The following is a 13,616-nucleotide window of genomic DNA, read 5'->3' on the forward strand; positions in this document are numbered from 1 at the left end:
ACAATTTCAATTTCACAATGACCTGGTACAGCTAGCACATTGCAGTACTTCCAAATCCATTGCAGCTATACATGTCTTAGTTATTTGTTGTTATTATTATTTTTATAACAGTTCAAACTTCTTCTGAATTCCCCTGTTGTTGAACAGTGTTGCACAAGAAGATAAACAGCTGAAGACATTCCCAGCCGATCAGTCTCACACCTGGTAATCATTGCTAACCTGACCTACTTACTGGGGCGATACATAACTCGACACTTCGTGATTAATCTGGTGCATGTCTGCTTAGTGTAACCCATCAAGAACGAGGTAGCTCTAGCCTGTTTTCAGCGTCTTCAAACACTTGAACTGTCCCAGTCAACATGAAGTCATATGGTATTGGTAACGCTATCTTTTCCTTTCATGCACGTTTCTGCCTATCCCCTCCCAGACCTTCTCCTCTCCTCCACCGCACACTGCCCACATGGGCATGCAAGCCTTCCCCCTTTAAATGCATCAGCCACCGAGCCTGCAGAGGAATCGTTCAGATCTCTAAAGCAGAAATGAAGGGTGTGGTGGGAGATCGACCCATTAGGATGCCTTTTGGAGGAATGTAAACAAACTGGACAGTCATCAAGGTCTAGCTTTCCTCTCATATGTCTGAGATGTGTTGCTGTTGTTTCCTATTCGTATAGCACACCTTTTGTAGTGTTTTACTTTATATATATATATATATATATATATATATATATATATATATATATATATATATATATATATATATATCTCTATGATAAAGTCAAAATTATAAACAACAATCTATCCGGCTAAGTTAGCACAGACCGAGTCACACTATCAATAGTCCGGCCAAATGCATTCTTTGGTTTGTCCCAAAAGGGATGCCATACTACAGCTTCACCGCTGGGATAGCTTGTGCGTTTGTAAATACGTTATTTGTAATGGTTTTAATCGGTTAAAGTTGGAGGAGGTCGGGGTAACACGGGATAAACACAGGTAACAACCAGTCGACATGAACGCCGCTTGTTAATGGTTGTGAGGATGATAAATGTTAGTGAATTTCACCGCTTCCCCGCTGTCAGGCCTGTACAGGAACTCAATCCGGGGGCTGAGTTGAGCGGTTTAACCGAGATCGGGAGGCGGGTGCCTGTTCAATACTTTATGGGTCTGCCTGGATGTTTAAAAAGAGTTAATTTTTTGTTCGTTTTTTTGTTTAAACAGGGTGTCGCCGAGAAATGTAATTGACGTGGTCATCTGTTATAGGTTGTATATCCGTGGTTATGCTAGGAGGAAATGTGATTAATAATACTTGGTGTTCCCGCAGGCTGATTGATGATTTTAGAAGTAGAACCGATTAAACCTCCACCGGACCCTTAAGCAGACCCGTCTCCCGTTCTGCGGGTTACACCTGCAGTGCAATTCCCCTCCAACACCGCGATTGTAGTACACCCACAGGTTTAGTATGTGCTGTAACTGCAGGGTTGTTTATTGTCATTCATTCATTCATTTATTTATTTTGTGTGTGTGTTTTGTTTTTGAACACGTGTGTGTACGAACCTAGTAAAATAAAACATACATTTGCAGAAGTACTGTATTTGAGCGACAGAAAAAATGGAGCAGCAAACCCAGCGCCGGACAAAGAGAAAATCCGACAATAATAAATATAGCAAGGTACTTTAAAAGTTTCACGTGTTTTTCAAGGGGATCGATCAAATTAACGAGACATTGTGTCGTCTTCTTACAGATTAAGAAGTTTACAGAATCGTCTAACTGTCATTTTCAAAGATTAGGTGGTTTTACAGAACCCAGCTTCCTCAAGCAATGTTATGTATAGAACAGTGTATATTTATATAAAAGTTACATATTCTTTGAAGTTGATTATTTATTAGTAATGGTAGTATTATTGTGCTGTTTTAAAAGGACCGATTCGGTTCTGTACAGAGCCAAATTTGAACTTAAAAAAAGTTTGGGAACAAGAAAAGGCATTCGGCCCATCAAGGCTCCTCCCTTGTCAGCACACCATTCACCCTTACTGGGGGATCGTATTTAAAAGCACAGAATCTAGGCTTTTATTATTATTATTTTTTAAATGTTCCCAGTGTTTTAGATCCTACTACCTACCTGATAGGCAATTCCATGCATTTAAGTCTGTGTAAAAAAAAAAAAAAAGTGCTTCCTACCTTCTGTTCTAAACTTTACTCTGCTTCCATTATTTATGCCCTTTTGTTTCTCTCTCTGCCTGCTAACTTTGAACTAGTGTCTTGGGTTAACTTGATGTATACCATTTGTGATTTGGAATACTTCAGTCGCTCTCTGATCTCTGATCTCTGATCTCTGTGCGGTTTTATTGCAGGACGCAATGAGTGACATGCGTCATTCCCTGCTCCGTCGGGATGCGCTGAGTGCTGCGAAGGAGGTGCTGTACCACCTCGACATCTACTTCAGCAGCCAGCTGCAGAATGCCTCCGTCCCCAATGTGGAGAAAGGAACCATTGAACTGGTGGAAGAATTCATATTTCATGTTCCTAAAGAACGAAACGTTCAGCCCAAGGTAAAAAGCAGGGGGCTGCCACTGGGAATACCAACACATGCAAGAGATTGAGTGCCAGTCTTACCTGTGTTTTATCTGAGTTTGACTGACTTATTAACTCAACCAGGAATGGATCAAACTGCTATGCAGTGGGAGTCTTAGTCCCATCCCTGCTCGGATCCCCATTACTAACTCAGCTGAAGTAAGAGGCTGCTGCACTGATTGGTCATTTGGTGGCTTTGCTGACCGGATTGTGTCTCCTCCTCACAGAGGCTGAACTCCTTACAGGAGCTGCAGCTGCTGGAGATCATGTGCAGCTACTTCCAAGAGCAGAGCAAGGACGCGGTGCGGCAGATCATCTTCTCCACCCTTTTCAGTCCCCAGGGGAATAAGGCGGACGACAGCCGACTGGCGATGCTTGGCAAACTGGTCTCCATGGCCGTGGCTGTCTGCAGGGTCCCAATCTTAGAATGTGCTGCCTCCTGGCTACAGGTGAGGCTGAGCAATATTAGATCAACTTTCGCAGTGCCCCGATGTCAGGGTAGGGTTACTCGTGGGTCGCTGATCGCACCGGCTTCACAATGGTTTCTAACAAAAAAGATGACAAGTTAGAAGACCCTGTTTTGTGATGCTCTCAAATGAATGTGTAAGTGAGCGCTTGTATTTGGGTTGCATCATCTGAGAAGCACTCAGCGTCATCTGGAAATCCGTTAATGTGCGTGCTTCTCCCGGAGCGATGAAGAGGTTAACTTTGTAACTTTCCACTCTTGCCTTTCAGAGAACCCATGCCGTCTACTGTGTCAGGCTGGCCAGGGTCCTGGTTGATGATTACTGCAGCTTGGTGCCGATGTCGATTCAGACTCTCAAGCAGATCTTCAGTGCTAGTCCTAGATTCTGCTGTCAGTTTATCACTGCCGTCACTGCGCTCTACGACCTCTCCACAGGTACTGTAAACTCCCAAGCCACCAGGTGTGTTTCTCACCTGATCAGATCTTGTTTTTATTTTTTTACATGGCTGCAGGTTAAAGTTTAACAGGACAACAGAATTCATTTCAGTTCAGCTCACGATTGCTCCCTTCTCTCTCTGCTCCACAGATGACCTGATCCCTCCTCATGACCTGCTGGAGATGATCGTGGATTGGATCTTCGAGGACCCAAGGTTAACCCTCGTCACCTTCCTCAACACGCCCATTGTGGCGAACCTCCCGCTGGGCTGCCTGGAGCTCACGCCCCTGGCTGGCCTGGTGCGTTGGTGCGTGGAGTCTCCTCTGTCCTACAAGAGGAACAGGAAGCCCTCACTGTCCAATGGCCATGGCGCTAGCAGCAAGCTCTCCTCGGAGGGCGTGGGGGAAGGCGAGGGTGAGGGGGACTCCCAGCAGCCTCTCTACTCCAAGCTGCACCTCAGCGTACTGCAGATCCTCATGATGGTCCAGGTGCACTTGGCTGAGAAGGACCTGTACGGGTGCTTCGGGCTGCTGATGTTCGAGCACGTGGTGCAGCTTGTGGAGGAGCTCAGTAGACTGGTGCAGGAGCTCAATCCTCTCAACACCGCCAGGGAGACGGAGCTGTCCTTGGACAGGCTGGCTCAGTCGCTGCAAGTTGCCATGGCCTCCGGGGCTCTGTTGTGCTCCAGAGGTGGGTACTGACCCTTCGTTTGGACTGGCCAGTGTGCTGGGTAACCCGTGTGATTGCTTATTAAATGGTTTCTTCTATGAAGGAGTTTTGTTGCAGCAGTACAAACAGTAGTTGCACACGCTGCCAGTAAGTTCAGATATTTAACATTTGCATGCGACTGTAACATATAACAAAATGGAATGAATAAAATGTGTGTTACATTTAAGGGATAAAGCTTGACGGTATTATTACTAAAGATAATGAAGTCGTATTTATGACTTTTCTTTTTTACTTTTACAGAGGACCTCAGACCACTGTGTTCTAGGCTGCCCCACAACAAGTAAGTAACAAGGTCTTCCTCTGCTGTATATTGGGATAATCTGGAAAATTAGATTTATTTTAAACAATTTTAATTATCAACTGTTCCTGTGTGTATTTGAGACATTCAATTGAAATTAATGCGGTTTACAGTATACTGAAGGTGGCAAACTTTGTTACTTGTGAATGGACGTGATTTTCTAAGCGGGTTAAGTTGCCTTCCATACTGATCGCCAGGTTGCCCTTAGGTCTAGGCCTACCTATATGAGCGTACATACTACCTCCAGATCTGTATTTGCACTGTTAAGAGTTCTGTGATACAGTCAACAGCCTGTGTGATGAATGCTCAGTGCTGTATCGAATTATTACCCGTTTCTGTTTCAACAGCCTGCTTCAGCTGGTCCTGTCCGGACCTGTCCAGCAGCCAGCCCCACACGCTGCCCTCCCGCCCGGGTTCTACCCACACATCCACACGCCTCCGCTGAGCTACCCAGCCCTCCCAGTGCACCCCGCACACCCAGCCCTCCCAGTGCACCCCACCCACTCAGCGCACCCCACCCACCCAGCGCAGACATTTCTACCAGGAATGGCCTTTCCTTACAGACCCATCCGCTAGCAGCAGCAGCAGCAGGAGCAGCGTGTGTCCACTGGACTGTACACATTGGACAGTTTGTCAGCAGAGACGTTGATGCAGATGTTGCTGTGACTTGTACGATAGCAAATAAATTAAACTTGCGTGTTCTGTTTTGTATTTGTCTTGTGGGAAGGTTATAATAAAGTTTGATATGCTAAAGAAATGTGTGTGTGTGATTTATAATCTGCTTAGATTTTTTTTGTTGTGTATTCAGGTCATTTAAAATGGGGGGGGGGGGGTGGAAAGAGTTTACGTTGTAGTTGAAGATGATAGGGGTTGGTGTGTAGTGTAGTACTGTGGTAAACGGTAAACCACTATCAGACTGATTCACTTAACAGATCACAGATAATTTTGGTAAAACTTGGCAAAGTCCATTCAAGCCAACCCAGTGTTGTATTTTCAGGCAATTGCATATAGGAAAAGGACAGAAAAAGGACCGTGAGTGAGCCGGGATTGGGATCTCCTGGTTACAAGCCCGTTTCTTTAACCACGGGACCACACAGCCTTCTAAGGAGTATATCCTACCACGTTTTTAAAAGCTCCTCGACATTCAGACGCACACAGATGTTTATAGCACACCCAGCGCCAGACTGCAACATAAAAACAGACAAAAAAAGTATTAATTTCTTAGATGATCGACTGGTAGTATACTAAAAGGTCTTTTTTGGTTTGTTTTAATCTGACATTGCGCTGTGATCAATAGGACTGTCACTTGACAGCCGTGGTTTTACTAACACAGATACAGTGTAGCTGGAGTCACTTCCCTCGTCTACTGCTAACCCTGTCGGGTCTGCATCTTTAGGTTAAAGAGTGGATTCTATGAGAAAACAAAGTAAATGCTATTTGTAGAATATACTAGCCCCAGGAAATAGATTTTTTTTTTTTTAAATCTGACTGCAGAATAACAACACCAGAAGCTTTTCCACCGGCCGACAGCAACATCTGTGCAATCTCAGGACGGAGACGGGGGAGGGCCTTTCCGAACACACCGGAAGGAAGCATCCAGCAGGAGTAGTAACTGTAGCGCAGTGGAGTTTTAGTAGCTGCAGCTTTTTCTGTTTTATTCAAAACAACACGTTTATGTATTTATTGTTTTAATCATGGTGCTGTCGCTCCAGTGAATACAGATAGAGACCATAAAGGAGACGCCTTTTGTTGACATTCCTCCTGCTGACAGCGCGTAAACAAGGCAGGTTTGTTGATATTATTATTGTGTGTCATTTAAGTTGGCTACAAATTGACAACTCGCCGATATTCGTGTGTTTTTTGACCTCATGATATAACATTGACATGTAATATAAGTTAAGACAAGGCAGACGTTTTTCTTAACTAAAAACAAAAGCGAAACAGTATAAACCTGCCAGTCTAGGCTAGGGTTCACCTTCCTTTCGCTTGCCCCTCTGTGCAGTTTAAATCTGAATACTCCTGTTTTTATTTTTAGGATATTGTTATATGCATTATATAATAATAAACACAAGTGTTTTAGCGTGCTACCGGTATAGTGATAGCTGTTTTGTAATTTCTCTGAATCGATTATTCATTGTCACGTTACAAAACCTTGTTCGTCAATGTTAAGAAATTGGAAAATAATGTAATGACATTTAATAAAACTGTGCAATATTGTCCCAACGAAATTGTTGAGACCTAGTTAGTTAACGGCATTGGTGGAGATGTCATCTATATAGCCTGACCTACTGTGACCTGTTACGTAAAAACGCGGACGTGGTATCGCACTAGGGAGTGGGATTTCAATATCCATTTCAAGTCATCTCTTTCGGTAAGGTCTCTGCACGGAGAAAAGTGTTTTTGCTGAAGTAATGCAATTGGCTCCATTGCAAAATTAGCTTCATACTGTAGACATTGGTGATAGAGAGTGCATTAATGTACAGCTTCGGCTTTTCAATATTTCATTGTACTGGTGCAGATTATTATTATTATTATTATTATTATTATTATTATTATTATTATTATTATTATTATTATTGTTGTTGTTTAAGGGGAGTATTTCTATAGTGGAATAAGGGATGTAACGTTGCAGTATAAAAGTATCCCTTTTAAGCTTTTCACACTTAGTTTGTTTCCACTGTGTTCCTGTTCTAGGTGTGCATGTGACACAGTGTGTTCCTGTTCTAGGTGTTCCTGTTCTAGGTGTGAATGTGACACAGTGTGCTCCTGTTCTAGGTGTGCATGAGACACAGTGTGTTCCTGTTCTAGGTGTGCATGTGACACAGTGTGTTCCTGTTCTAGGTGTGCATGTGACACAATGTGTTCCTGTTCTAGGTGTGCATGTGACACAGTGTGTTCCTGTTCTAGGTGTGCATGTGACACAGTGTGTTCCTGTTCTAGGTGTGCATGTGACACAGTGTGTTCCTGTTCTAGGTGTGCATGTGACACAGTGTGTTCCTGTTCTAGGTGTGCATGTGACACAGTGTGTTCCTGTTCTAGGTGTGCATGTGACACAGTGTGTTCCTGTTCTAGGTGTGCATGTGACACAGTGTGTTCCTGTTCTAGGTGTGCATGTGACACAGTGTGTTCCTGTTCTAGGTGTGCATGTGACACAGTGTGTTCCTGTTCTAGGTGTGCATGTGACACAGTGTGTTCCTGTTCTAGGTGTGCATGTGACACAGTGTGTTCCTGTTCTAGGTGTGCATGTGACACAGTGTGTTCCTGTTCTAGGTGTGCATGTGACACAGTGTGTTCCTGTTCTAGGTGTGCATGTGACACAGTGTGTTCCTGTTCTAGGTGTGCATGTGACACAGTGTGTTCCTGTTCTAGGTGTGCATGTGACACAGTGTGTTCCTGTTCTAGGTGTGCATGTGACACAGTGTGTTCCTGTTCTAGGTGTGCATGTGACACAGTGTGTTCCTGTTCTAGGTGTGCATGTGACACAGTGTGTTCCTGTTCTAGGTGTGCATGTGACACAGTGTGTTCCTGTTCTAGGTGTGCATGTGACACAGTGTGTTCCTGTTCTAGGTGTGCATGTGACACAGTGTGTTCCTGTTCTAGGTGTGCATGTGACACAGTGTGTTCCTGTTCTGGGTGTGACTGTGACACAGTGTGTTCCTGTTCTAGGTGTGCATGTGACACAGTGTGTTCCTGTTCTAGGTGTGAATGACCGACGTGGTGCCCTCCAGTGCGCTCAGCGAGATCAAGCTTCGTCTGCTCTGTCACGATGACATAGACACCGTCAAGCACCTGTGCAGTGACTGGTTCCCAATTGAGTAAGTATTATTGCAGGCTCCCCCGTTATAAGCAGAACCAGTTATAAGACAGAAAGGTTGTATTTGCCTCATAATGTCATTCCGCTTTCATTCTCGCTGTAAGGAGGAACACAAATAGCACGGTCTTTGCTGAACTAATAAACCAGCCTGCATCCCTTTCTGTGTGACCTGCCTGCAATGCAGCTGCACCTCTTCTCTATAGTATTTTACTGTTTTAAAAAACAGCAAGTTGTTGTCTGTCGTTGCATCACTGCTTTCTTAGCTGTTTGCTGTTCCCTTCCCCTTCCTTCAGGTATCCAGACTCATGGTATCGGGACATCACTTCCAACAAGAAGTTCTTCTCCCTGTCCGCCACGTACAGAGGCGACATCGTGGGAATGATAGTGGCTGAAATAAAAGGCAGAACCAAAGTGCATAAAGAGGTAAGCACATTCTTGATTATTTTTTTCAGTTCAATTAAATGCATTTTTTTGTTTGTTTGCCGATCTGTCGCAAGTGAAGATGTTTGGTTCACAGTCAGTGGCATCCTTTTAAAAATCAATAAAATAATAATAATGATCTGTAAGGTGTTCCAGACCTTTTGTAGTCGCACTGTGCTATTGCTGTGGAAGTCAGTAGAAGAATAAGTGTCTGATTTGTGACGTTTCTTTACTTCTGCGGCTCCTCGTTTAACTGTTCCTTTTCTTGGTTCTCTGCAGGATGGAGACATTCTGGCCTCTAGCTTCCCTGTTGATACGCAGGTCGCTTATATATTAAGTTTAGGAGTTATAAAAGAATTTAGGAAACATGGAATAGGTAAGAAGCAGTTCAATATTTTCTAGAGAATATATATATATATATATATATTAAATCTAATTAATTACATGTCTATGATGTAACAAGTATGTATTTAATTCAGTCACTTTTTTTTTTGTTTCACTGTTAATCCACAGTATAAATACATTTTCAATATTTCCTCCTATAGAAATTGTATCTGTTATCACATCGTGATCTTTGATTTGCATATTGTGACCGCATGCTTTGTTTTTTTATTTCTGTATTATTAGAAAATACAAATGATTGATCTACAAAATAAGTCATTTTTCCATATCCTCCACACACTCCAAAGCAAACTGTCAAATTGTGATTTATAAAATTGCTCTCCTGGTGGCTGGATTGGATAACGTTCTCTGTGTTCCTTTTCTCCAGGTTCTCTTTTACTAGACAGTCTGAAAGAACACATATCCACAATGGCTCAGGATCACTGCAAAGCAATCTATCTGCATGTCCTCACGACAAACAACACAGCCATTCACTTCTATGAAAACAGAGACTTTAGACAGCACCACTACTTGCCTTATTACTACTCAATACGGGGGGTGCTGAAAGATGGCTTTACATACGTGCTGTACATCAACGGCGGGCACCCTCCCTGGACAATCTTATATCCTTTACTCCTGAGATTGAACTCGATTGGGTTACATGGCTTTTGTAAGGGACGTTTTTTGCACTATTTCTTTGTTTTCCGTAACTGTAAAATTAGAAATACTAAAAGAAACATTAAAAATTCAGTGACAAACGTTTTGACTTGAAGTCTTTCTCAATGATTGAACACGCTGAGAAAGATTTCGATTCGAAACTTTTATCATTGAACGTATTAAGTTTCTTTTAAACATTTGAAAATATAACTGTATGTGTAATTATATGTTTTTTTGGTTTTTTTTTTAGATGAGATTGGTAAGGGGCCAAATATATTTAAGTCCAGTAAAATCTGTATTTAGTACCATTCATTTATCAGAGCGGTTGATTTAGTGCTACTGGAGTAATTGCATTTCTTTGGAGTGAAGTACAGCCAGGTCAGTGAGGCATGAAATAAATAGCGTGCATCTGTAAGATTTATCAAATCTGTCTGCGTTTCACACGAGGATTCATATTTGACTTCTCGCCTAGAGTAAATGCTGTAGCTTCAAAAATAATGTGAAAACATTATTGTAACATATTAATGGTTTCTTAGGTGTAATTTCGCAATGTCAAGCACATATTATTATTATTATTATTATTATTATTATTATTATTATTATTATTATTATTATTATTATTATTATTGTTGTTGCTGTTATTGTTATATTTAATAATTCAGATCAGGTTGTATTTACTGCTCTGTACTGTGTACTGTCACTCTCTTGTTTTCCCTAACACATGCTCACTGACTATATTCAGCATATAGGGTCCACTTTAGCGAATCTGAGCCCCTGTTCCATTCCCCAGAGGATATACCGTCAAGCACAGAGCCTTCTCCGTAGTTTTTTACCCTGGTCAGGAATTTCTGCGAAGAGCGGTATAGAGTACAGCCGGACGATGTGAGGCGGGGGCTAGAAACGAGTCTGAAGGGGGGGCTGTATTAAGGTTTGAGACTCTCTTTATTATTATTATTATTATTTTTTTTTTTAAACTTTTTTTTCTGTAAAGTCTCACTTTTTTAATTTAATGGATTTATTTATTTATTCATTTATTTTATTTTTTATTTTTTTTAATCTGAAACTGTTAGCTGAGATGTAAGTGGCATCAAACATTTGACCACTGTGGATTAAATTGACGTGCAGAGAGCAGTGCTTTTACAGCCAGCTAGTGCTCAATAATGTGTGTCAGTTATGTGGCATCGGTTTCAGTAAACTAGCACGCTTTGAAATGAGCGCAGTTTCCTCTGTTGTCTTGGCTTCAGGGCCCAGGTATCGAGGGTTGTGCCTCTCTGGTGGGCTGTAAATAAACCTGGTTGCTAATGATTTGAGCATTGCCCTTTGTTTATGTTGCTGCTCTTCGAGACGGCCGGTTTAATTTGTCTTTTTCTTGCAGTTATGGAATATCGCTCTTCATGTGCGGATGGATCTTGCTGTGACCTCCAGCCACCTCCACTCCAGAGTGGGACCCAGTGGTGACTGTGATTTCTAACAAAGGGCAGTCCCTCTCGCAGACTCTGTGTATTATATATGTACATACACACACACACACACACACACACACACACACACTCCGCGTCACTGGCTGTGTCCACCGCCATCGACGCGCCTGTAATTTGCTGCTGTGTAGAGAACATGACTGTGTGTCTCGTCCATAGATTTTTAACAAAGTTGTAGATTTTTATGTGTGCGTCTGTTTCTATTAGGGTTGAAATCTGACCAGTAGCAGCATTCCCTCTCAAGGTAATGGCTGATCCTTTACCATCTGAACTGTGTGCACAGCATAGGAACAAGTAGCCTTCATGTCCTGCAGCTACAGTATAGACAAATGCATGCACATCCTTTAGACGTCTCTAAAACACAGTATGTTTACATGGTTTTTTTTTTCCCCTCAAAAAACCAAAATGAAATCGAAAGACCCATAAGAGAGTCATTTTGTGATTTTATGCATGTTTATCTAGTTTTAAATGAGACCACAAAAAAAAAGAAAACAACAACAATGACACGGTTGTTTTGATGAATTTATGTAGAACTATATTCCTGAATTTTAAACTTTGCTTTTCAAATCATAATTCAGTCTGGGAGGGTTCGAGTTTATGTATAATGTGTACATTTTGAATATCTGAAATAAAGAGTTTTAACAGAAAGCAGCCTGTAGAAGTTCACAGCAAAACTGCTTTCTGAATACCTGGGTCGTTGGTGCGGAATGGTAACACACAAACATGAACCAAACACATTTAAACTAATCTACTGCGATAAAACACACAAGTGAGCCTTTCTGTATCGTTTTAAAGCTTTGGTCGACACAGTTGACCTTTCTCTAAAGAAGTGAAGGGTTACACATGAAGGACAATCATTGAACATCAGTTTAGTTATCATTTAGGTTAAGTGGGTTAAGTTCCTCTAGGTCTGTATTAAGAGCCTTGGCCTGCACAGTAGTCAGCTACACACACTGCTGATGTCAGCTGTAATCCCTCTTAAAAAACATCATGATCAGGGGCTTTACGTAGGGTTAGTAAGACAGCAGTTGCATTAACAAGTTTGGGGGTAAAGTGAGTGCATTCAACAAGCCAGTGCTACTAGGGTTTAGTAAGACAGCAGTTACTGACTGTCGAATATAATTCAACACCCTCAGCTAATGCAGAGAGAGAGAGAGAGAGAGAATTCTGCTACAAGGATCCTGTAATGAAGTTCATGTAAAACAAATGTTTGAATAAATCAATCAATCGAAGTTGCGCTGTATTGTAGGTCGATTGCATGGGGGGTGGGCCCCGCTGTAGTATTGTATTTGTCTTTAGCTACCTTCAGGTGATGAATGTGTAACTCCCGTCAGGGTTTGATGGGTTCAGTCATATTTCAGTTGCCTATTTATTTCTTAGCAAATGCATGAAATGAGTTGCATGGCTTCAGTGGCAGGTTGTCCAAACCCAGTTGATTCACAGTAAGGCGGTCCAGAGGTCAGTAAAAGGAGGTGTTCCTCATTTCCTCTGTCTGAACTTCAGTTCAGTTTCACATCAGAGCGATAATTTGGTTGCACAGTAATCATGTGTGCATGAAGATACTCTTTATATTCTTTAATGGACCAATGAATGACAAGAATAATCTCCAAAAACATCAGCATGGCACACCGGGATTGTGCAGGCAGCTGTAAAGCTGGGACAACAGCGCCATCTGCTGGTTCTGCCTCAAAAGTGTCCGACATTGGAAACAGAATTGTTGTATGTGTTTTACCTTGTACAGCAACCAACCCGTTTAACAGAAATTGATATATTTTAATATATTTAAGAGTTTTAAATTTTTTTTTTTTTTTTTGCGAAGTTTAAATTCTGCTTGCTGGACCTGTTTTATATGAAAATTGCTATGTAAGTTAAATACACCAAAAATAAATAAAACTACAGGTAAATAATGCAGCTTCGTGATAACCTGTTGTTTTGTTTTTTTTTTGTTAAGGGAATACAAGTATAACTGTGTGGCAAGTGAATCTCACCATTCAGTTCCATTTGATGCTGGTATATTCTGAACACCAATTAGATTCAGCTGTATATTTTAATATTAGTCCACATGCATGCATCTTTCATACAACCGTGAGTACATACACCATTATTGCTTTGAAATTAGCAGGAAAAAAGTAGCAAAAATATATATATATATATATATATATATATATATATATATATATATATATTATACCTGTTTTAAATCAAATATGGGGTTGTTCCAAAAGGGGGTCATTTTAAAATCATTTTTAGACATCTCACTTGTTTTGTATGAGAAACAAGTAGCTAACTGGTTAGAGAACTGGACTGGACTCACCCAAGAGAATGGGGTTCCAGCTGTGGTATTCAGCCCATTAATCCTTTGTTTGTATT

General features: G+C 41.5%; 2 protein-coding genes across 9 annotated transcripts; both read left to right on the forward strand.

Annotated features, from left to right (window-relative positions):
• The first annotated feature begins 840 nt into the window (after window positions 1–840).
• Window positions 841–5,253, forward strand: LOC117418046 (integrator complex subunit 15). Of its 6 annotated transcripts, none has more exons than XM_059035374.1 (9): window positions 841–990; window positions 1,319–1,454; window positions 1,579–1,665; window positions 2,348–2,545; window positions 2,795–3,016; window positions 3,303–3,468; window positions 3,620–4,159; window positions 4,439–4,478; window positions 4,844–5,253. In XM_059035374.1, the coding sequence occupies exons 3-9, from the start codon at window positions 1,606–1,608 to the stop codon at window positions 5,070–5,072; spliced, it is 1,455 nt and encodes a 484-aa protein (XP_058891357.1). In that variant the 5' UTR covers window positions 841–990; window positions 1,319–1,454; window positions 1,579–1,605; the 3' UTR covers window positions 5,073–5,253. The 6 variants fall into 6 exon arrangements, with proteins under 6 accessions (XP_058891357.1, XP_058891358.1, XP_034781767.2 ...); XM_059035375.1 differs by having other exon boundaries at window positions 1,319–1,449; XM_034925876.2 differs by having other exon boundaries at window positions 1,319–1,665.
• A 623-nt stretch (window positions 5,254–5,876) lies between these two features.
• Window positions 5,877–13,155, forward strand: LOC117417922 (N-alpha-acetyltransferase 60). 3 transcript variants are annotated; one of them, XM_034030333.3, is made up of 7 exons: window positions 5,877–6,283; window positions 8,196–8,311; window positions 8,604–8,733; window positions 9,010–9,106; window positions 9,500–9,734; window positions 10,498–10,696; window positions 11,144–13,155. In XM_034030333.3, exons 2-6 carry the CDS (start codon window positions 8,202–8,204, stop codon window positions 10,652–10,654), a joined length of 729 nt encoding a protein of 242 aa, XP_033886224.1. In that variant the 5' UTR covers window positions 5,877–6,283; window positions 8,196–8,201; the 3' UTR covers window positions 10,655–10,696; window positions 11,144–13,155. The 3 variants fall into 3 exon arrangements, with proteins under 3 accessions (XP_033886224.1, XP_033886223.1, XP_058891363.1); XM_034030332.3 differs by having other exon boundaries at window positions 5,879–6,279; XM_059035380.1 differs by lacking the exon at window positions 5,877–6,283 and adding an exon at window positions 6,847–6,867.
• The last annotated feature ends 461 nt before the right edge of the window (window positions 13,156–13,616 follow it).

The sequence above is a fragment of the Acipenser ruthenus genome, chromosome 13 (assembly GCF_902713425.1).
Source record: "Acipenser ruthenus chromosome 13, fAciRut3.2 maternal haplotype, whole genome shotgun sequence".
NCBI classification, from domain to species: Eukaryota; Metazoa; Chordata; class Actinopteri; order Acipenseriformes; family Acipenseridae; genus Acipenser; species Acipenser ruthenus.

Excerpts from the sequence above, each read along its gene's own strand:
- LOC117418046 (XM_034925876.2), top strand. The coding sequence starts at position 1,606 with ATGGAGCAGCAAACCCAGCGCCGGACAAAGAGAAAATCCGACAATAAT. Across the intron at positions 1,666-2,347 it reads ACAATAATAAATATAGCAAG|GACGCAATGAGTGACATGCG; the intron begins GTACTTTAAAAG and ends GTTTTATTGCAG. Across the intron at positions 2,546-2,794 it reads AACGAAACGTTCAGCCCAAG|AGGCTGAACTCCTTACAGGA; the intron begins GTAAAAAGCAGG and ends TCCTCCTCACAG.
- LOC117417922 (XM_034030333.3), top strand. The coding sequence starts at position 8,202 with ATGACCGACGTGGTGCCCTCCAGTGCGCTCAGCGAGATCAAGCTTCGT. Across the intron at positions 8,734-9,009 it reads GAACCAAAGTGCATAAAGAG|GATGGAGACATTCTGGCCTC; the intron begins GTAAGCACATTC and ends GGTTCTCTGCAG. Across the intron at positions 9,735-10,497 it reads CACCCTCCCTGGACAATCTT|TGACTATATTCAGCATATAG; the intron begins ATATCCTTTACT and ends ACACATGCTCAC.